We start from the raw sequence: 23,582 nt of genomic DNA on the forward strand, positions 1-23,582 counted from the left end.
TTCATGTTTGTAAAGATCCTCATGCAGGCTTCTCTGGGAGCTCAGTGGACTCTTTAGAATCTGCCCGCCCATGCAGGAGACAGGTTCGATCTCTGGTCCGGGAAGATCCCACATTCCACGGAACAGCTGAGCCCGCTACTATTGTTCCTGCGCTGCGGAGTCCGGCAGCCGCAGCTACTGAGCTCACGCGCCTGGAGCCCGGGGTCCCAGCAACGGAACCAACTCTGGAGAGAGACCCCCTCGCTGCACCTAGAGAAAAATCCGCGCACAGCCGCGGAGACCCAGCACAGCCAAAGAGACACAAAATTCTGCAACTGTTCACGCACCGTTCAGTATCACCAACCGTTCACACAGTAAGTACCTGAGATCAGGAGCAAATAAAGCAACTGACAAGCGACAGAGTTTCCACAAGCTGGCACTGGGATTACACATCTTACTAAGCGCCTACTGTAGGCAGATTCGGGGACACAAATCAGTGCCTTTGCTCTGCTTTTGTTCCCCTTGGAGCAAGAAAGAAACAGGTAGCTTCACTGAATCTGGCCCCAGCTTTCCACTGGGATGTAAACTCAGCGTTTTACTTAAGATTGGGATGTATTTTCAACAGTCTTATTCCTGTGAAAGGATCTCTATTACTTGCACTCTTTTATCCAAATTGAAACATATTAAATAATAAACTGAGAGCACTTTCCTCCCATAGATTCCATGTGATTATTATAGTATTTAATGTATTTTCTCAATATATAAAAATATCACTTGGGTAGTTCATCATTAAATGGGGTTTCTTAAATTCATAATTATAGGGGTTGGTACTCAGAAGGTCTAATATTTTATTGAGTCTGAATAATGCTATGATATCTAGGTACCTTCAAATGTAAAAAATCTTCTAATTCATAATTTAAGATAAAAATGTTTTACAATTTATTTAAATGTCACGGTTAATTCAATGATAACCCCACATGTTTTTGAGTCTTCACTATATACTTGGTTGACTTTTCACAGTGTTTAAATCAGTTAAAATGTAGCATTTTAATTTTTTTCATAAAAGCAAACACAAGAGGCAAGTGGCAAGCATACCTTTCGTTTACCAGAAACGATGATGGCCCCATTGTAAGAGGGATCTTCAGTGCCATTTCTATTTTCAAAGTCATCTACCTCCAAAAGTATATTTTGATGCTTCAGTGACTGTATAAAATCTTCAATATCTGATTCTAGCATGAAATCCAGAAAAGAAGGCCATAGAAAGTAAGAACATGTGTGACAATTTTTAAAAATAAACCAGACACACAATTTAAAATCAAGATTTATAGAATACCATGCAAAGGCATGTCTCTGTGGGCATCAAAATAATAATAATACTGGCCCATAAAAGAGAAGCCTTTCCACTATCTTCTGTTATCAAATCTTATGCTTTACAACTGAACCACCGAAGAAGCCTGAAATAAGCAGTTAGGGAAAACCAATCGCCCATCATTTAGGGTAACAAGATCATGGGTTCTAATCGGTCATAAAGAATCTTCCTAGATTTTGTTGGAGGGGCATAGGGTATAAAGATGCCGTCTTCACATTATCAAGTGGCATGTATAACGTTTATGGTGTAGGTTAGGCTGCTGTGACGCAGAGACTGAGGACAGAGTGGTTCTGTGAGTGCAGAAGTCCGTCTCCATCCCACAGAAGAGCTGAGGATCGTCAGGTGGGCAGCTGACGGGTCGGATGGGTTACACGGGGACTCAGGCTCCTTCTGGCTGTCCCAGCAGCTCCAAAGTCACACAGACATGCATCGCCCCTCGCAGGTTCTTTTCCACAAGTGAGGTTTAAAATACACATTTTACTCTCGTAATTTGCTTCCCCCATCTGTGCTATTTAACAATAAAAATCACTTTTTTCTGGATTTAAATTTTGTTTCTCTGTTTACCCGTGTTGTTGATGATCAGTAGGCTGGTACGGGGGTCCTGGGGAAGCCGTCCTGGAGACAGGAAATACAACTCAGGCGTAAACTCCCAGTCAGAGGTTTCATTCACCACCGCGTAGAGTATGCTTTCCACAATCAAAGGGAACATAGCAATTCCAAACACGAACAGTCTATCAATAAAGAAATATTACCACATGAATGCCACTGTGACAGAACAGTGTTATTTATTCAGCCAGATGTTTCACAAGTATTTGTTGAGTGCCATCTCTAATTGGTGCTAAAATTTTGAAAATCACACCTTCACATGCCATGCGTGGGCGCATGCTCAGTCCTAAGTCGTATCTGACTCTCTGTGACCCCACGGACTGTAGCCACCAGACTCCTCTGTCCATGGGATTCTCCAGGCAAGAGTACTGGAGTGGGGTGCCATGCCTTCCTCCAGGGGATCTTTCTAACCCAGGGACTGAACCCGTGTCTGTTGCATTGGCATGCGGGTTCTAACTGCTGAACCCCCAGGGAAGTCTAGCAGTGTGACATAAACACAGGCTAAACTATGAAAATTAAACAGACGTGTGCAGAAGGCTGCTCAAGCCCTAACATCCGGTGTTCCCACTGTTGGTACAATCAAACACTACATTTATTCCTCCTCTGGCAGGAATGCTGCCGGTGGGGGGTGGGGGTGGGGGACTGTGTTCCAAGTTTTTTGTTTGCTTGTCCGCTTTTGTCTTTTTTAGATCCACAATAACAATGTTTGTTCTTTTAAAAGTCCTTTTCCAACAAAGGCCGTTACAGAGTGGGGCCCTGTGCCGCACAGGAGTCCTCACTAGTCCCTACTTTCTACGTAGCAGTGAGTGCGTGTCCCTCCGAAGCTCCCGTTTACCCGCCGCCTCCAGCCTTCCTGCTTTGCCAACTATAAGCCTGTTTCCTACTTCTGTGACTCTGCTTCTGCTTTGTAAGTAAGTTCATTTGTACCTTTTTAGAAGGTTCCACATGTACACAATATGGTATATTTGTCTTTCACTTTCTTCCCCCACTACAACAATCCCTAGGTTTATCTGTTGCTGTAAATGACATTATTTAGTTTTTTATGGCTGAGTGGTATTTCACCGTATTCTAGTTTCAGATTCACTCCAGTTTAACCTGCTCAGGACACTCACTGTCTAAGAAGCAGCATGCCCTGATACTCACAGGGTCAGAAGCCCTTTCTTTCCTCGTCTTAACTGTAAGAAGCGGAGCCGTGCCATCGCCCAGAACTGCAGCCTCCACAGGCCCGCAACGCTCACAGCCTTCTGCATCTCGGGGGGAGAAGGGCAAGGTGGATCCATTTCATGTAGCCGTTCCGTGTCCCTGCTCATCTCTGCTTGTTCAAAATCTATACACACGCACACACACAGAATACACACACTTTACTAACAGCATCATGGGCATCACAGCTTTCTCTTTGTAACAATATTACACATTGTTTTAGAATGTTTGTGGTTACAAAGCAAAGAAGGTCGGAAACAAATTATGTGCGTGATGCCTGCATTCAATAAACGCAGTGGGGAAAATATGGTGAATTCATACCAAACGTGGAACTCAGGAAAGATGATCACAGTACGCCCTGTCTTTGAAAAGACAGAGAAGGGCCCAAATGTGACAATATTCTGAGGGATTTCAAGAAATTTCTTCCACAGGAACACCCAATCATGGATGCCTACATGTCTACTTAAAATTCTATGTGGAAAAATTGTCAGATCCGAAACCACCAGATCTGTATCTGATCCCCAAGATACATGACATACAAGCAGCATGATTTGGGACAAATCATTTAACTGCTGTTCGGCCTGATTTCCTCAGGTGTAAAAACGTGCCCATGGTGTTTGTTACAAAGGTTATTTTGTTTGTTAGTCACTCAGTCGTGTCTGACTCTTTGCAACTCCGTGGACTGTAGCCCGCCAGGCTCCTCTGTCCATGGGATTTCCCGGGCAAGAATACTGGAGCGGGTTGCCAGTCTCTTCTCCAGGGGATCTTCTGGACCAGGACTGAACCCACACATCCTGCATTGCAGGAGGATTCTTTACCACTGAGCCACCTGGAAAGCCCATAAAGGTTAACATAGGAAGGTAATTGCAATACAGACACACGTCGATCAAAGTGTCTGCCATAAAGGTTGCAAAATGACAGCTTTTTTTAACCATCATCCATTAAAACACATGCTGGGCTTCCCTGGTGGCTCAGAGGTAAGGAATCTGTTTGTCAATGTGAGAGATCCATTGATTGAACCCAGGGTTCAATCCCTGGGTTGGGAAGATCCCCTGGAGAAGGAAATGACAACCCATTTCAGTATTCTTGCCTGGGAAACCCCATGGACAGAAGAGCCTGGCGGGCTACATAAAGTCCATGGGGTCACAAAGAGTCGGACATGACTTAGTGACTAAACCATCACCACCAAAACACACCTTAGGAGATTATTGAATCCTTTTCCCCATTAAGGGCTCAGTCTGCATATGAGCAAGGTAAAGGCAGTCTTGACAAGAAACATTTACTCAGACTTCACGACCCTGATGGAGAGCCTCTGACACCCTCAGAGCATCCAGCAAGCAGGGATTCTCTGGGAGAGGAGACAGCAGCTAAAAGAGGAAGTGAATCACTTCCGAAGGGAAGTCTGAGATGCGCCAAGAAGGGACTTGGGTTTAGTCCTAGTGACGATATGAGGAAAAGGTTGACCGCCCTTCCCAAACAGCACTATCAGATCTGGAATGTGTCTCGCTCCTTGCTGAGAGCCACACACAAGACACTCTAGCCTCTAAGCTGACACATGACCATTTGGAAATTGGTCTTCTGTGACATATACGAATGGATGTACCTTGCTCAGCCGTCGAGTTCCCTTCCAGTTTCATGAAGACTTCATTCAGAGTCGATGTGGAAACCTCATAACTCATCACACCCGGGCTGCAACCCTCATCAAGGTCACCGAAAAGGTCTAAGGCAACAGGAGGGGACAGAAACATCTGAAATACCACATTGACAACTAAGTCTAGTGAATGGACACCTATCTGAACGATGATGCCGAATGTTGTGTAGGTCACGTCTTTGGAGGCAAAATTTCACCCGGGTGCACTCCCTCTGTTACCTGAAGAGGGAGGCCTCCCCCCAGTGCACAAACCCTCTGCATCCATCATCTGCCTATAGCTCATGATGCGCCTGCAAACTTCTTTGAGGAAAGATGAGCAGAGAGAGTACCACCTTCTACCAATGCCCCACAAATCACTGTTGCCCCACAAATCACCATCGCCCCACAAATCACCGTTGCCCCACATATCACCATCACCCCACAAATCAGCATCATCCCACAAATCACCATAACCCCACAAATCACCATCACCCCACAAATCACCATCACCCCACAAATCATCCATCGCCCCACAAATCACCATTGCCCCACAAATCACCATCACCCCACAAATCACCATCACCCCACATAGCACCATCACCCCACAAATCACTGTCACCCCACATATCACCGTCACCCCACAAATCATTGTCATCCCACAAATCACCATCACCCCACAAATCACCATCACCCCACATATCACCGTCACCCCACAAATCACTGTGTGCTTCTACCTCCATTCCTGACTCTCCTTCTGGGTGGTCTGCAGCTCCTCCCACCCAAGATCGCCTCTTTGATTTGGGTCTGAACTCCTTCCCCTTTGGGACTCTCGAGGACCTCCTAGAATTACCTCCTGCTTTTCTCTCCTGCATCATCGACTTCTGCAAGTACTGGGTCACCCCAAATCACACGCCAAAATGCTGTAAGGTCACCCATTGAACAAAGACGTGTGTGCGTGCATGCGACAAGCAACAGCAAAACAAGGGAAAACTCTCCTCCTCCCACACAAATGCATACACTACTCCAAAGATTTGTCTCTTTTGCTCTCTTTCATTAGTCACATCCTATTCACACATAACCTACACAAACCCAAATGCTACCCTTATACCCCTGCCACCGCCCGCCCAGAAGCTACTGTTTTCAAGCATCAGTGATTCCAATTTTCTTCTTAATTCAATGAATACATTTTCTTTTAACTTGGTCTCTCTCTTTTTAAAATTTAGTGACAGTCAAAGCCGTTGACTACACCCTCCTTCTAGAAACATTTTCTCCCTTGAGTTAATAAGAACAGACTCTCTTGTTTCTCCTTCAACTGCTCCGGGGGCTCCTGATTTCCACTGCCCTCTGACCCGTCCTCCACTCTCTCCTGAGGGTTCAGTCCTATGTCACCTTCTCATTAATCCAATCCCTTGCATTAAATCCACCTAATACCCAGGTTCAATTGATTCAACCCGAATCACTGAATCAGTGATTCCCAGATTCAGCTCTCACTCTGCTCTCTGAATTCCTGTATCCCATAACCAACTATACACTTAGCCGTTGGACAGCTCCACTTGGAAGTTCTCATCTCAGCTTCAGCTCCTTAAGAAACCCGACCCCAAACGAAATCCAAACCCATCACATATGAAAGCTGTAATAACGGTGTGAACACTTGTTCCCAAGCTCACCCCCTCATACTTATACTTAAATTACCTGGAAATTTACTTGTTCTTTCCGCAGGCAATGTATACACAAGCTTTTCTTTGCTTTCCATTTTCAATTTAGCATCAGGGATGTGGTGATTGATGAGGGATGTTATTTTCTCTGGATCACACATTTCACTTCTGCACAAACTAACATGTAAAGGGAAAGACAGTTCATTTGTGTCTTCTCTGCCGCTGCCGCAAAAACAGCTCTTATCGGATTTCTAGCTCTTGTGTATTACTTTACTTGGTTTTAGGGAGCAAACAAATGAGGAAATAATAACATTAACAACCATGTCATCAGTTTGGAAAATCTTAGGATCTGTACAGAGGAGATGTATCAGCTCAAAACAACTGCAAGTACACAAAAATAAATAATGCAATTAAAATGATATATCAAGTATGAAGAGAAACAGAGGCAGGCAAGATCATTAGGCAGAAGAGATTTCTTAGGGAAAATAATTATTACCATACTGTGCAGATGTTAGAAAATTAGTGTCTACTAGGGAAATCTGCCCTTCACCCATGTTTTGTTTGATCATCAAGGTTTTCTCCAAAAAGTATTGGTTTGGCCTGGACACACTTGCTAGTTAGACACAGTCCTCCACTCTTTGTCTCCAGACTTACTCCCTGTTGATGGTAGCTTCTGGAAGGACTTGACTTCCTGTCCTGTGAAAGGATGGCCATCTACTGGAGTAGTGCATGGGTCAGCTGAGGAGATTCAGGGCAGGAAAAGGGCTAGGCCTGTCAGATCACCCAATGCCTCAGCCTGGACGCGGGTCCATGAGGTCAGAACCACACAAGGCCTCAGCCTGGACGGGGATCCATGAGGTCAGACCACACACGGCCTCAGCCTGGACAGGGATCCATGAGCTCAGACCAAACACGGCCTCAGCCTGGACGCAGGTCCATGAGGTCAGACCACACACAGCCTCAGCCTGGACGCGGGTCCATGAGGTCAGACCACACACGGCCTCAGCCTGGACGCGGGTCCATGAGGTCAGACCACACACGGCCTCAGTCTGGACGGGGGTCCATGAGGTCAGACCACACACGGCCTCAGCCTGGACGGGGATCCATGAGGTCAGACCACCCACGGCCTCAGCCTGGACGGGGGGCCCATGAGCTCAGACCACACACTGCCTCAGCCTGGACGGGGTCTGTGAGGTTAGACCACCCATGGCCTCGGCCTGGACGGGGGTCTGTGAGGTCAGACCACCCATGGCCTTGGCCTGGACGGGGGTCCGGGGGGCGGTCATTAGCCCGCCAGGGCTTCTCCCTGTGAAATCTGCCCCATCCTCCGCGCTGGTGACGATGCAGGAGACAAGAATACAGAGGAGCAAGTGGCAGACATGGACCATCCCAGATGAGCGAGCTGAAGCGTGAGATCCCAGTCTCTCTCGGAGCGGCCTACCTTTGAGACAGGCCATCACTGACGATGCATCTACAGAGCCAGGCCACCCCCAGGTCCTTTACCTTAGGTGATAGCCGAGACCCCATCTTCGCTTCAAAAAGACAGAGGAGCCCACACACTTCAGCTTCCCGTTGGACAGGATCACTTTCCTATCTGAGCAGAAAGGAGTGAGAGAGGGAAGATGGGGTCGTTATCGCTTCACTGTGTGGAAAACTTGGGGGGGGGGTGCCAGGACTCAGATTTCCAAAGAAGAAGTGTCCTGTGGGGGCCTAACTCCATCTCATGGGCTTTTAAAAACATGAAACATGCACTAAAATGGATGCATTTAAAATGGGCTTCTGCCAGCCTGGAAGGGAGTGGGATCTGGGGTAGAAAGGATACATGGATGCCTGTGGCTGAGACCCTCTGCTATTCACCTGAAACTATCGCAACATTGTTAATCAACTATACCCCAACACAAAATGATTTCAATGTTTTAAAAAATTTAAAAGTGTTATTGTGTACAAAATAAAGTTAAAAGTAAATAAAATGAGCTTCTGCATGGGAGAATGGATAAATATGTATGTTTTGAACTGTGGCATTGGAGAAGACTCTTGAAGAGTCTCTTGGACTGCAGGGAGATCCAATCAGTCCATCCTAAAGGAAATCAGTCCTGACTATTCATTGGAAGGACTGATACTGAAGCTGAAACTCCAATACTTTGGCCACCTGATGCAAAGAGCTGACTCATTAGAAAAGACCCTGATGCTGGAAAGATTGAAGGCGGGAGGAGATGAGGATGACAGAGGATGAGATCATTGGATGGCATCACCGACTCAATGGATATGAGTCTGAGTAAGCTCCAGGAGTTGGTGATGGGCAGGGAGGCCTGGCGTGCTGCAGTCCACAGGGTTGCAAAGAGTTGGACACGACTGAGCGACTGAACTGAACTGTTTAGCTGAATTTCTCTGCTGTGCAACTAGAACTATTACAAAACTGCTCATCAACTATACTCCAATAGAAGATAAAAAGTTAAAAACTTAAATTAATGAAAATAGTGAGCTTCTATATTCCACTTCTGCATTCAGTGGCTTCTGATACTTCTTGAAAAAAAAAAATAAATAAACTCCCTGAGCATATTTTCTATTCTGGATGATAAAAAATGAGTGGACATTTTTCAACCAAATAGACATGAAAGAAGATTGGGATGCTGAAATTAATCAAGAGCTGATCTGAAAAGCTGTCAGCATGGTTTTTCATTAGCGCACACAGTCCAGCACGGTTTTTCATTAGCGCTCACAGTTCAGCACATGCAGAGCTGGTGAGGAGTTCTACAGTGGGACTAGATGGCAGTCATCCCCTGGATTCCTGTGCAATCACTGAGGGAAAGACAGCAGGAATCTTGCCCTGGGAATCAATGTCTCCCAAATTCTTCACCGTCAAACTGAGATAAAAGTGACAGTTACCAGCTAGGATGTCCGCTTCATCCATCAGGTTGGTACTCAGGAGGATCACGCGGTCTGCTTTGCGCTCCCGGAGGAAGTTCCATATTCTTTGTCTTGAGAAAGGATCCAGTCCCGCAGTCGGCTCATCTAACAGCAAAACCTGCAGTGGATGAAGACATATACACGGTTTCTCTCGTTCTTGTTAACTGTCTCCACAGTAGAGCATGGGAATCAATAAAAACCGTGCCAAATGATGACTGTCCACCACTTGTATCCAGCAGACTAACACTCATGGTTACCCATAGTATGCTCCTCTGGATACGTTATAAGGAAAACTCGACCCCTTTCAGGGGTGAAAGAAGAGCTTCGTTCTTTGACATTGGTCTTAGCAGTATTTTTTTGGTTATGTCTCCTCAGGCAAGGGAAGCAAAAGCAAAAGTAAACGAATGGGACTGCATCAAGCTCGAAAGCTTTTGCAGGGCCGTCCCTGGCAGTCCAGTGGTTAAGCATTCATGTTTCCAATGTAGGGGGCACAGGTTTGATCCCTGGCTGGGAACCAAGCTCCCACAGGCCATGTGATGTGGCCAAAAATTAAAACACAAATAAGAATAAATTCTAAGATAAAATAGATAACTGAAATAACTATAAAAACAAAATAAAAAGTTTTTGCAGAGGGAAGGAAACTATCAACAAACCCAAAAGGCTGCCTACCAAGTGGGAGGAGATACTTGTAAATGATTTGACCAATAAGGAGTTAACATCCAAAATATACAAAGGACTCACATGATTCTATATATAAAAAATAACCTGATTACAAAATGGTCAAGGGATCTGAACAGACATTTTTCAAAGAAGACATATTTATAGCCAACAGACACATGAGCTACTCAACATCACGAACCATCAGGGAAAAAAAGGCACATGAAAACCACAAGGAGATATCACTCACACCTGTCCGAATGGCTATTATCCAAAAGACAATGAGTAACAAACATGGGTAGGGATGTGGGAAAAATAGGACCCTTGTGCACTGTTACTGGGAATGTATGTACACTGGTGCAGTCACTATGGAAAACAGTATGGGGTTTCCTTAAAAGCTGAAATTAAAAATAGAACTACCATACAATCCAGAAATTTTACTCCTGTATTTAAAAAAAAAAAATCCAAAACACTAATTCAAAAAGACACAGGTATGCTTACGTTCACTGCAGTGTTATTTATAGTAGCCAAGATATGGAAGCCCCTTAAACGTCCATGAACAGATAAAGACGACGTGGGATATGTATGTAGTGGACTATCAGTCAGTCAAACGTAGAGTAAACACTTGCATCTGTGACAACAGAGACAGACCTAGAGGGCACTATGCTCAGCAGAAATCAGAGCCAGAAAGACAAATGCTGCATGATCTCATTTACATGCGGAATCTAAAAATCAAAGCAAACTAGCGAACAGAGCAAAACAGAAACCAACTCACAGGTAGAGAGAAGAAACACGTGGTTGCCGGAAGGGAGGCGGGTGGGAGGATGAGTGAAACAGGCCAGGGAGATTAAGAGGCAGCAACCTCCAGTTACAAAGTAAATAAACCCCGTCAAAGTGTGTGGCATGGGGAATAGAGTCAATAATACTTCAATTACTTTGCACAGTGGCAGACGGTAGCTAGATTTACCGTGGTGGTCCTTTTGTAACGCACAGAAATGTTAAATCACTACGCTGTGCAGCTGGAAGTCACACAGTGTTGTAGGTCAGTTATATTCCAAGAAGGAGGAGAGGAAGAGGAGGAAGGAGGAAGAGGAGGAGGAATCATCTGTGTGTACAGTAAAATGCTTTTATCACACACACACACACACAAGCAGGACCTCGTCCTGACGCTCACTCTGCAATCCTCCTCATGTATGATTTCACTTACTTGAGGATCTCCTAAAAGGGCAATCCCAATGGTCAGCTTTCTTTTCTGACCTTCACTTAAAAGTGTAGCAAGATTATCCTGAATGTTCTGTATGTCCAGTTCCAGTAAAACTCTTTGCACCTAGACAAGAAATATACAAAGCTTTAAATCCAACATGATTCATTTTATGGCATTTGGACCATCCATTAGAGCAGTATATGGAATTGGTAGCCTTTCCCTTCTCCAGGGATCTTCCCAACCCAGGGATCAAACCCAGGTCTCCCACATTGCAGGTGGATTCTTTACCAGCTGAGCCACCAGGGAAGCCCATATATATATATATATACATATATATATATATTTTAAAGGACCTCACTGCCTGCATTTCATTTACGGCAGAGCAGTGAATCACTGGTTTAAATTGGCAAATGTTCCACAGTTCAGAGAATCTGAGCACACCCGTGTACCTCTTGTTCCACGTCCTTTGGCCGAATCCCTTTTATTTTTGCAAATAGCCTGAGGTTTTCCTTCACAGTGAGCGTGTCAAACTGAACATTGAATTGAGGACAAACACCAGTTATCTTTCGGATTTCCTCCAAGTCTTGCATTTCGGAAGGATTTTTATTATAGATGGTAACTGATCCTAAGAATAAAAGTTAAAAATAATTTAACATTGGTGAGATAATACATTTTATTAATGTCTGTAGATCTTATTTAGGAAAATAGTGGCATATATTCAGAATTATTATCTAAAATGATGACATTATAATTTATTAACAACCACTAACTACTCTCAGCATAAATAGATGTTGAGATTAGTGTATACACAATATCTCCCCTGAAATATCACACAGCAATGAGGACCAGGATTTTCATGAAAACTTGGGAAATAGAACATATATATAAAATCGTGTAGTTCTGGGAAACAGCTTTAGATAAACGAACATTATTTCCTCTAAGCAGTTAACTTTAAACCTGAAAACAAATAAGACACACATGGCCTCATTCTGCAATCGGGCCTCTTGCCTTTGGGAAGTATCTTTTGCCCACCTTCTGTTGGAACAGACAACCCACTAAGGGTGCTCAGCAACGCCGATTTGCCAGCCCCACTGTGACCCAGAATTGCTGTGATCTGACCTTCATAGATGTCCAAGAACAAGCCTATTTTCAGAATAAAACATCAGCATTAAAAATAAGAGGGCAATAGATAGGGTCGTTTCTAAAAACAGAACAAGACAATTTATTTTAATTGTGTATTTGAAGCATTTCAATAGTTTAAAATACATTATATTCAGTATTTTCCTGGTTGCTAAAATAACACCTTTACTGTAGAATATTTGAGAAATAAATACAATCACTTAAGATAAAAATCAACCATAATTCCAAATAGCCACATTATAATACACTTGCATCATGTGCATATTTGCACATATGAATATGTAAATATATTTATAAACTTTGGCTGTTCTCTATTTTTTTATAGGCTGCCTTTTCAAATATTTAATCATAAACCTTTTTCATGGAATTAATTATCTTTTAAAACACATTCACTAAAAATCTGTATTTCGCCCTAACCCCATTTTTCTATTCTTTTGTTAAAAGTATTGTGTTTTCATGTCAATAGAAAAATCATTTAACTAAAAATTCCTTGAAATATTATTTTTTCTTTATTTGCTTTACCACCATGTGAAATCCAAACTTAATTACAGAAAGTTGTTGAACAGAGCAAGATGAAATTCTTTAGAATCTTGTAAAACATTATATCTAAATGATCAAATTCTTTCAATTAAAATAAGTGACCTGCTTCCTAATAATATTGAATTTAATGACTGGACCGAAATTTCAGTTCATCTATTTTATATCTGAATGATAGACAAAACTTTATAAGGCCAGTTTACTCAACTATTAAATATACTAGTAAAAATAATTATAAGAGAAAATTCTTCCTGTTGTAATCTAATCCATTAAACCCTCACTTGCAATTTGACTAAAAGATTCTAAAGGTCATTGGAAAAATAAACTCGAATGATTAAGAAAATCTACAGGATAGTAAGAGATCAGTCTTGGCTGCAAGATATTAAAATATATTTGAGAACCATAATAATTAAAATATTAGTAGTACAGTTATACCAGTGGAGAAAATATAATTAACAAAATAATATATTATTGGTCCAGAATACACTGACCAATAGAATCAGAAAGAAATCTAAAATGAACCAAAGTCAAGATAAGAAATTAAAATCAATGAAACAAGCTTTCGAATCTGTCAAAAAGATGAGTTAATTAATAAACACTATTGAGAAAATTAAAGAAGCACATTAACACATCTTATGCTTGCTGTTTTTAAAGGGGAAAGATCAGTGTTTTCAAGGATAAAAGTGACGCTAGTTATCCTGAAAATTATACATATGATCTGAAAAAAGAAGCAGAAGCCTCAGTTTTCTCACATGTAAAGTGGAAGAGAAGTGAGGATCTTATGGGTTAAAGGAAAAAGTCCAGGCTTGTCACTGGGCACTGCTCTCAGCACACACTAGGTACTCAATAAATCTTGAGTATTCATTGCTACTATTATTTTTGTTGTTCATAACTGCTTGTGGGAGTATGAATTTTTATAACCTTGGAAGGAAATGATTTGGTACATGAACCAAGAATCTTAAAATTATGGACCCATTTGAATAATTCTGTTTCTAGAAATTTTTATTCAGGAAGTTATTAGTTTTACAAAGACTGAGCAAGAATGTTCACTACAGTGTTTTAAGGATAATGAAAAACCTGAAAACAAAGTGAATTTCATACACTAGTATGTGAGTTAAGTAAGCCACGGTATCCACAGAAGGGAACGCCATTTAACTATTCAGCTATTAGACTGCGGCTATTGTTCAGTCACTAAGCCGTGTCCGCCTCCTTGCGACCCCGTGAACTGCAGCACGCCAGGCCTCCCTGCCTTCACTGCTGACAAGCTACTTCAAGGGCATGCTTTCATAGGCGTTCCCAGCGGGCGCAGGAACCCGCTGCCTCTGGGGGAGAAAGACAAGAGGGACAGCTACCATCTTTACCTCCCGAAGAGCAACTCCAGTGGCTTGTTTCATATATTTTTACACCTATGGATGTTCGCGGCTTTAAAATTTTTTAAGGTCCTGCTACTTTAAAAAATAGAACAAATCCTTGCAGAAGTTGGAACATTTAGACATACTGATGAGGGCAAAAGTGGTTCATACTGGGCTCTGAAAATTGAAATAAGATATTTAAAAATACTTTAACGTGTCTTTGGCTATAATTTAAAAAAGAAACCACATGTCTAGATGGTATTGGATAAAAATAAACTTCAACTGTCAGGAAGAAATACATGTGGGAGTCTTTCCATTTATCCATCTTAAATGCATAATATAAGGAGACATTTTTAAAAGATGTAGAAGGGAATATAAATAATAACAGTTTTCACCAAGTAGGAAAAAACCCAACACGTTTACACAAGTACATTAAATTCTCAAAGGGAAGGCATACTCTCAAAGGAAGAAGTAAAACTGACCTAAGGGATCTGCATTTGTTAGAAAATAAACGTAACTTAAGCAAAGTGGACCGAGAACTCGCAACCTTGGGAGGGTTGACGGCTGTTCCATTTTTAGCTGTTAAGGCTTCTGTCCCTTCAAAAATACATTCCTCCTAAAAATAATCATCCATAACAGCAAGCTGTCCTCTATGAAATGTCACCACTAACTTTGATGCTTGCTTAAACGTTTGTCATATAAAACTATATTTGTGAGAATACTCAGTTTCAAATACGCCAGTTCACTAGAAATTATAAACTACGGTTTTGTTACTGACTTGTGGCTCAGATAGGAAAGAATCTGCCTGCAGTGCAGGAGACCCAGTTTCAATCCCTGAGTCGGGAAGATGCCCCGGAGCAGGGAACGGCAACCCACCCCAGTCTTCTTGCCTGGGAAACATCATGGACAGAGGCGCCTGGTGGGATGCAGTCCGTGGGGTCACACAGAGTCAGACACGACTGAGCAACCAAACAACAACAACAAAGGTGTCACTCGTCTTATGCTAATCTTGCCAATACATATAAACTTGACTATTCCCTGACTAGTATAAAAATTTATCCATTTTAAGTCTAGACATTCTTTCCTTATAGTGCAAATACAATAAAATATTGCTAATAGCAAAGTCATCTTTAAAAATGAAGTGGCATTTTTCTGTGTATGCTTCCATTTTCATAGATAAGTAGATCCATGAAACATCTGGAAGGATTTTTATGTCCAGTTCTTAATCGTGGTGAATTTCTAGGTAGTGGAGGTAGATTGTTTGTATTGTTTTCTGTTTTGCTTATCTATAATCTGTAATTTTTTACACTGAACTTTTTCCATTTTTTAAGAAGTCAATGAAACAATGAAAGTTTTTCTTTACCTTTCAATACTTCCCCTTTTCCAGTCTTTTCTTTATATACTTTTTTAACATTTCTGATTCTGAAATGAAAAAAAATGGGTGCTTAGGTACCCAGTAGAAAAGTAAAAATTGTGCAGATCACGAATGACTTGAGTTAGAGAGGCAGCCAGCTTTATGTGAAAAAAGAAGACGTAGCAGTCTACTCAGGAAGACCAAGACTTATTTCTGACTAAATGCTTCCCCTGAGGGGGACAATGAAAGAACCCCTTTAGAAAGTTATAGTTAGGGTGAGAGAGAAGCCTGGGGGGCCACAGTCCACGGGAGTGCAAAGAGTCAGATGCGACCTAGCAACTGAGCGTGCACTGGTGTTCCAGTGGGTAAGACTCCAGGTTCCCAATGCAGGGGGCCTGGGTTCGATCCCTGGTCGGTGAACTAGATCCCACAGCTGCATCCAAGGGTTCACGCGCCACAGCAATAGATCCCACATGCATCAAAGAAGGTCAGGAAGATCCTGCAAGCCAGAACCAAGACCCAGTGCAGCCAAATAAATGTGTGTGTGTGCTCAGTCGTGTCCGATCTTCGCAGCCTCATGGACGTAGCCTGCCAGGCTCCTCTGCCCATGTAATTCTCCAGGTGAGAATACTGGATGCGTTGCCATTTCCTCCTCCAGAGGACCGTCCCGACCCAGGGATCAAACCCGCGTCCCTTTTATCGCCTGCATTGGCAGGTGGATTCTTTAGCACTGTGTCACCTGGGATTGTTTCATCAAATACACACACAGACACACACACACACACACACTTCTAGATCCGTGATCACCAAGCTTGAACACACACTAAAATTTCAAAGGAGACAGATACAGGGCAAAGCAAGAATCAAGTTCAGACAAATGAGCCATGTCAGGACCACATAAGACCACATACAATGCATCTTCGAGTTCAAAGGGAAGCTTCACCCTCCTTTCTGACCCTGAATGAGAATAAAGGGAAGGACATTTATCAACCAGGATGCTGGCGGTGGCAGGGTAGAGCAAAGAGCCTGGAGATTTAAAAGAAAAGGCGTCAAAGCTGCTGAATCCAAGAGGATACTTTATTTCTGCCTTTCTGGGTATAGTGGGACCCCAAGGGCAAGGGACTTCAGCATTTTATTTTAATACATAAACTTCCACTTGGGAGAGCCTGGTTGTTTTTGGATTTCAAGATGACAAAGCACAATGTTTGGAGCAGACACGCTGGTTCCAAATTTCTTACTTCTTCCATTTGAAAGTAGAAGCTGGTCAAAAGTACAGAGAAAAGGATTCAGAGATCCTAAGACCAGCAGAAACACAGAGGCCAGGGTGGACAGAAGCCGGGGGAGACTAGACAGAGGGTGAGGCGGCCACACTGCACGGGGCTGAGCAGACGGGACTCTCACGATCGTAGGAGACACTGTAGGTGATGATAGTGGAGGAGCTCAAAGCGACGTTTACAAACCTGCTCTTTAATATTCTGCTTCAGGTTCACCCACTGCCATTGGTTAATATTTCATTTATTTTGGCCACTATGGAAAACAGTATGGGAAGTGAAAGTGATGTCGCTCAGTCGTGTCTGATTCTTTGCGACCCCATGGACTGTAGCCCGCCAGGCTCCTCTGTCCATGGGATTCTCCAGGCAAGAATACTGGAGTGGGTTGCCATTTCCTTCTCCAGGGGATCTTCCCACCCAGGGACTGAACCCAGGTCTCCCACATTTGCAGGCAGACTCTACCGTCTGAGCCACCAGGGAAGCCCTATACAGTACGGAGATTCCTCAATAAACTAAAAACAAAGTCGCCATATGACACAGTAATCCCATTCCTGGGCATATATCCAGAGAAAACCCTAATCCAAAAGGATACATGCATCCGTGTTCAGAGCAGCACTGTTTACAACGGGCCAGCCATGGAAACACCTCAGTGTGCATCGACGGATGCGTGGGTGAAGCTGTGGTATGTTCACGTGGACATTACTTGTCCCTGAGAGAGAATGGAATGCCTGCCATCTGCAGCAGCAGGGATGCAGCTAGCGATAATCAGGCTGTGTGTAGTAAGGCAGAAAGACAAACACCACATGGCGTCACTTACGTGGGGAACCTCACACATGACCCAAGTGAACAGACCCACAAACAGGGACAGACTCACAGACAGAAGCAGACGGTGGCTGCCGAGGAGGAGGGGTGGGAAGGGCTGGGAGTTTGCGGTTAGCAGAGGCAAACTACCACAAACAGAAGGGATAAACAGCAAGGTCCTACTATGCAGAACGGGGCACTCGATTCAGGATCCTGTGATAAACCGCCATGGACAAGGATATATAAATGAACCGCCTGACTGAGCAGCAGAAATCAATAGGACACTATAAACCAGCTACACTTAATAAACTTTTTAAATAAACTCATTTCCTCGCACCCAGGTATCAGGATACGTGTGACTACCTGATGGCTTCTCTCCCGTGGAATTCTGGAGCCATGGGCTCACAGTAATCATCGGAGAGGGGCTCAGGGTCCGCGTCTATCTCAGCGACATGACTACCAGTCCTCCGGTATTGGAAACAAGATGATGAGTTCAGGAAAAATAATGGCGAATAATGGGACTCATTTCCATCTAATTAATCAAGAGATGATAAAACATTTGTTCAGCACCATGAAAACAATGAGCACATAAACCTTCTTTAGAACAGTGCAGAAAGTCTCGGACTTTTAAGCATCATAACTAAATTGCTTTCTAACTCCCTATTATAGAGAAGAAATATTGAGAGTGAAGGAAACAATGAAAATGAAAAAGAAACAACATATTATTATGAAAGGTAAACAATATAATAGAAACCTTGATGAGATATAAATTAAAGACTTGAATAAAGTGCTTCCTAAAAGTTGTTTAGAATAATGATTAAATCACATATTGAGAGAAAAGCCTTAACATGGCATATAAAAATAATTTTAAATATGTTTGTGAACTTAAGAAATCATGTGATTCAACAGTATAATTGAGCAAAATACTGAAATCTATGTGGTACATGAATGAAAAGTACTTGGAGAAATTAATTTGTTCAGGATGAACATATGGTCATTCTCTAGATTTTAAAAAATTGAATAACATTTGTTACTAACGGTCTTCAGATATTAACCAGAAGTGATAAAGAGACACACATACATACAAATAAATACACAGCAATATAAAGAACAAATTTAAATCCAGTCAAAGTGGAAGAAACATAAAAAATAAAATATATAAATAGGATTCTGCAAGGGAAAAAAGCATGCTGATTCTAGTATGTCTGTAGGAATTCTAGACTTATGTGAAATTTTTAGTTGTTTTCAAGATAAACTCTAATTGGGTAATAAAGTGAAGTCACTCAGTGTCTGACTCTTTGCAACTCCATGGACTGTAGCCTGCCAGGTTCCTCCATCCATGGGATTTTCCAGGCAAGAATACTGGAGTGGGGTGCCATGCCCTCCTCCAGGGGATCATTTCTATAAATGTGAGCAATATATGACAAAGTTTAGGAGGCACTTTCACTATGCAATGTCCCTATGCTAACCAAAACCATCTTAAGAACTAATTTATTTTCACCTGTCCTGATATAAACCCTTAATATCATTCTTTGAAAACACTTTTAGTGATCTTTGAAAAATGTAACATTATTTAAAATATAATTATAATGTGCATTAAAATGACCATCATTTCATATTGATAATGTGTATCACTATATCACATTCAGAAGAATAATTATTTTTAGGTAGCAATCCCTTTAGACCATTACAGCTATGAAGCAGAGAAAAAGAAATCATTCAGTCTGTGATGCGAAATGCTTGTCATTCCTTATTTCTTAAAATATATAACTTTAAGAAAAGCATCTTCACTGTGATCAGTACCAGCAGAGATAGGAAAAAACTGCAATTACTTACAGGGTAGGATTTTGTCAAAGTATAACGCCAACACCAAGTATAAAAGGGCATCGAAAGTCAATATGGAAAAAGTTGCTATCATTATATATGAGTCTCCAGAAGTGTCAGGAAAAATGACACCATTCATAGTATAATCCAGGTGGATAATCTAAGATTCAGACAAAAATAATAATAAATACTTGAAAATAATTCAGTGTAGCAGCAAGAACTACCACTTTATTAAGAAGTTTTTCTAAGAAATCCTCATAGTGAAGCTCTTAGGGAAACTTTTTATTTTACAGCAATCAAAGCAATATTAGAAGGGAACACTGATTTTTAAAAATATAATGTTTTAATAATGGAAATTTTAAGCTGTAATTCTTTTTCAAGAGAGTCTTCTCCAGGTTCTTAGAAATGATGACAATGTTAGGATTAACTCTGATCTCACCTGGTTAATTCCAGCCGTGAAGGCAAAGGGGCTACAGATGCTGAAAATCCACTTCAGAGGCGAGGGAAGCTGTTGGTAAAACGCAGTGAACCCCACACCCCCCCAGAAGAGGGTGAGCAGAAACACAACCAAACTGGTGAGGATGGTTTTCTTTAGCAGCACAGCCATTAGGAAGGCCAAAGCGATCTGAAAAAGCCAAGACATTACACAGACCGACGGTCAGTGGTACCACCTCAAAATAAGGACCTTTGTACCGTAACATAAATATTTATCACAGACACAGTGATGAGCAACATTAAGGGATAATTATGCTCAATGCTTCTGTCAGCCTCCTTGTAAGGAGAATCTTTATTTGCCTACTTAAATGCTGGGCTTGAAAGGCTGCAGGAAGAGCTGTTGCTGCTGTGTGGTAGCTAAGTCCTGTTCTGACTCTTTGTGGCCCCATGGACTGTACCCGCTAGGCTCCTCTGTCCATGGGATTCTCCAGGCAAGAACACTGGAGTGGGTTGCCATGCCGTCCTCCAAGGGATCTTTCCAACCCAGGGATGGAACCCATGTCTCCTGCACTGGCAGGCGGGTTCTTAACCACTTATCTACTTGGAAAACCTGCAGGAAGAGCTGAGAAAAGGATAAAACTGCAGCCTTGGAAAGAGGGAAAGAAACTAAATTAATATATTAACAAAGAGCATCTACTGTGTTTTGCAGAAAACCGCCTGGAAGGTGGAAGAAGTCAGAGCAGCCTGTTCAGAGAAGGAAGAGAGGGTGACATGGGTGATCGGACCAGGGTGGGTATTACAAGGAGATGAGATAACAAAAGCTACCATCTGATGGGAATCTTTGGGGGAAAATGGTGGGTCCAGCCCTTAAGAACATTCTCATCAGTCTATAAAAATCTTAGGTATTTTTTAGAGTCAAAACAATTTTTTTTCTTTTTGATGCATCATTTAATTCAGACCTTTATGCAAAAAAAAAGTTTCAATTTTATTTAGGTTACATCATTTTCTCATACTCATAAAGACTTCTCAAGCAAACACACACACACACAACATGAAAGAAGTGGCTATAGTAGCCTGCTCAGACATTAATTCTTGTTACATATAACCAAGGCCGAAAGCAGAGACAATGGTAACAAACATACAAACTTACCAAGGATAAGCCATACAAGAAAAATAGAGTAAATATGACCGTGAAGCCCGTCAGGATGATAATTTCAGTAGATGTTATGATGACTGTGATGATTATGGAAGTAACGAACATGAAGGCAGCATAGATTAAACCCCAGGAGAGCCTAAAGAAAGACAAACAATATATCAGTTGTTTTAACTTCATTATGAAATATTCAAAACTCACAAAAATACTTAAAGGGTAACACAATGGCTACCTTTGTACCTGCCACCTATTAACAGATCCTTGCTCCTTGGAAGAAAAGCTATGACAAGCCTAGACAGAATATTAAAGAGCAGGGGCATCACTTTTCCAACAAAGGTCTGTATAGCCAAAGCTATGGTTTTTCCAGTAGTCACATATGGATGTGAGAGTTGAACCATAAAGAAGGCTGAATGCTGAAGAATTGATGCTTTTGAGCTGTGGAGTTGGCAAAGACTCGTGAGAGTCCCTTGGACAGCAAGGAGATCCAACCAGTCCATCCTAAAGAAAATTAGTCCTGAATATTCATTGGAAGGACTGATGCTGAAGCTGAAACTCCAGTACTCTGGCCACCTGATGTGAAGAGCAGACTCATTGGAAAAGACCGTGATGCTGGGAGGGATTGGGGGCAGGAGGAGCAGGGGACGACAGAGGATGAGACGGTTGGATGGCATCACTGACTCAATGGACATGAGTTTGAGCAAATCCCTGGAGAGAGTGAAGGACAGAGAAGCCTGGCGTGCTGTGGTCCATAGGATAGAAAAGAGTCAGACACAACTTAGCGACTGAACAGCAATGAACTAAAACATCACCATGGCTGTGCTGGCGTCACACTGCATACTGACTCGGTATTCACGTTGTATAACTAATATGAACAAGCATCAGTAGTGTCACCTTGCATGTGTTCTTTTGAAACTTGCCTTTGTTCCCAACATGTAAACATTATACACTGGTGTATAATATTTCATTGTGTGAATGCAACTCAGTGTTCTCCTGTCCATGGCCATATAGGTTGTTTCCAGACCTTCTTTCTAAGGCAATGTTGCTAAGAATATTCTTGCACTTGCCTTTTTGGAACGAAGTGCACACAATTTTTCTTTAAGGTGAGATTGCTGAATTCCAGGAGATAAGCATTTGGTGTTTTCAGCTTTATTACATATTACCAAAGTGTCCTCATTATAAAATTGGAAGGAAACAACAGCTGCTGGTCCATCAATGACTGTGGTTGTACTGGAGGCCAACCGATGATGTGGTCACTCCTGAGGACCGCAGCCAGCAGCAGCCCCACCTTCCCTCCCGTAGGAAGTTGGAATCTCATAACTGCACTGAGCCCAGTGCATGCTTGCTGCTCCTGTTCAGCGTTTCTTTCTGAAAACTGATTCAGGTTATGGTGGGCTTCCCAGGAGGTTCAATGGTAAAAAATCCCCCGGCAATGCAGGAGACATGGGTTTGATCCATGGGTCTGGAAGATCTCCTGGAGAAGGGAACGGCAACCCACTCCAGTATTCTTGCCTGGAGAATCCCAAGGACAGAGGAGCCTGGTGGGTTATAGTCCATGGGGTCACAAAGAGCTGGACATGACTGAACATAGATTATGGTTACACCCTTACGTGTTCACACTGCTTTGCTTTAGATGTGCTGGTGGTCACATTTTTATGAAGTGGGTATTAGAAATAGCAGTCAGTCTTAGATTTAGGAAACCTGGAGAGTGTTTTACCCCAAGTTTCTCATTTTACAGATGAGTAAATGGCAGTTCTTCTTCCTGGTAAAGGGTCCTACTCAAGGTCGCCACAGTAAATCAGTAACAGAACTGAGAGAGCAGCTGTAGGCTTTCAGTCAGTTCAGAGCTCTTCCTTGTACATAAAATTGCCTAATAAGAAACAGCTGGAGAAAACAGTGAAATTATTAAAATCAGGAATTTGCATGAATATGTCCCAGTAGAGCATGTTTCAGTTCACTTCAGTTCAGTCGCTCAGTCGTGTCCGACTCTTTGTGACCTCATGGACCGCAGCACACCAGTCCTCCCTGCCCATCACCAACTCCCGAAGTTTACTCAAACTCATGTCATTGAGTCGGTGATGCCATCCAGCCATCTCATCCTCTGTTGTCCCCTTCTCCTCCTGCCCTCAATTTTTCCCAGCATCAGAGTCTTTTCCAATGAGTGAGCTGTTTGCATTAGGTGGCCAAAGTATTGGAGTTTCAACTTCAGCATCAGTCTTTCCAATGAACACCCAGGACTGATCGATCTCCTTTAGGATGAACTGATTGGATCTCCTTGCAGTCCAAGGGACTCTCAAGAGTCTTCTCCAATACCACAGTTCAAAAGCATCAATTCTTCGGTGCTCAGCTTTCTTTATAGTCCAACTCTCACATCCATACATGACTATTGGAAAAACCATAGCCTTGACTAGATGGGACTTTTTTTGACAAAGTAATGTCTCTGCTTTTTAATATGCTGTCTAGGTTGGTCATAACTTTCCTTCCAAGGAGTAAGCGTCTTTTAATTTCATG

The 23,582-nt window shown here is 42.4% G+C and overlaps 1 protein-coding gene across 3 annotated transcripts in view; it reads right to left on the reverse strand.

Annotated features, from left to right (window-relative positions):
• ABCA6 (ATP binding cassette subfamily A member 6) overlaps positions 1-23,582 on the reverse strand; it is a 61,076-nt gene that overhangs the window by 23,596 nt on the left and 13,898 nt on the right. For all 3 annotated transcript variants that reach the window (XM_065908634.1, XM_065908632.1, XM_065908633.1), the window contains exons 8-22: positions 21,072-21,213; positions 19,926-20,111; positions 19,499-19,646; positions 18,026-18,194; positions 15,600-15,658; positions 12,240-12,350; positions 11,657-11,832; positions 11,211-11,330; positions 9,326-9,464; positions 7,943-8,033; positions 6,477-6,616; positions 4,758-4,874; positions 3,098-3,281; positions 1,913-2,079; positions 1,075-1,208 (exon numbers count right to left, since the gene is read on the reverse strand). In XM_065908634.1, coding sequence (XP_065764706.1) covers positions 1,075-1,208; positions 1,913-2,079; positions 3,098-3,281; positions 4,758-4,874; positions 6,477-6,616; positions 7,943-8,033; positions 9,326-9,464; positions 11,211-11,330; positions 11,657-11,832; positions 12,240-12,350; positions 15,600-15,658; positions 18,026-18,194; positions 19,499-19,646; positions 19,926-20,111; positions 21,072-21,213 — 2,083 coding nt within the window. The remainder of the gene's footprint in view (positions 1-1,074; positions 1,209-1,912; positions 2,080-3,097; positions 3,282-4,757; positions 4,875-6,476; positions 6,617-7,942; positions 8,034-9,325; positions 9,465-11,210; positions 11,331-11,656; positions 11,833-12,239; positions 12,351-15,599; positions 15,659-18,025; positions 18,195-19,498; positions 19,647-19,925; positions 20,112-21,071; positions 21,214-23,582) is intronic.

The sequence above is a fragment of the Muntiacus reevesi genome, chromosome 18 (assembly GCF_963930625.1).
Source record: "Muntiacus reevesi chromosome 18, mMunRee1.1, whole genome shotgun sequence".
Classification (NCBI taxonomy): Eukaryota; Metazoa; Chordata; class Mammalia; order Artiodactyla; family Cervidae; genus Muntiacus; species Muntiacus reevesi.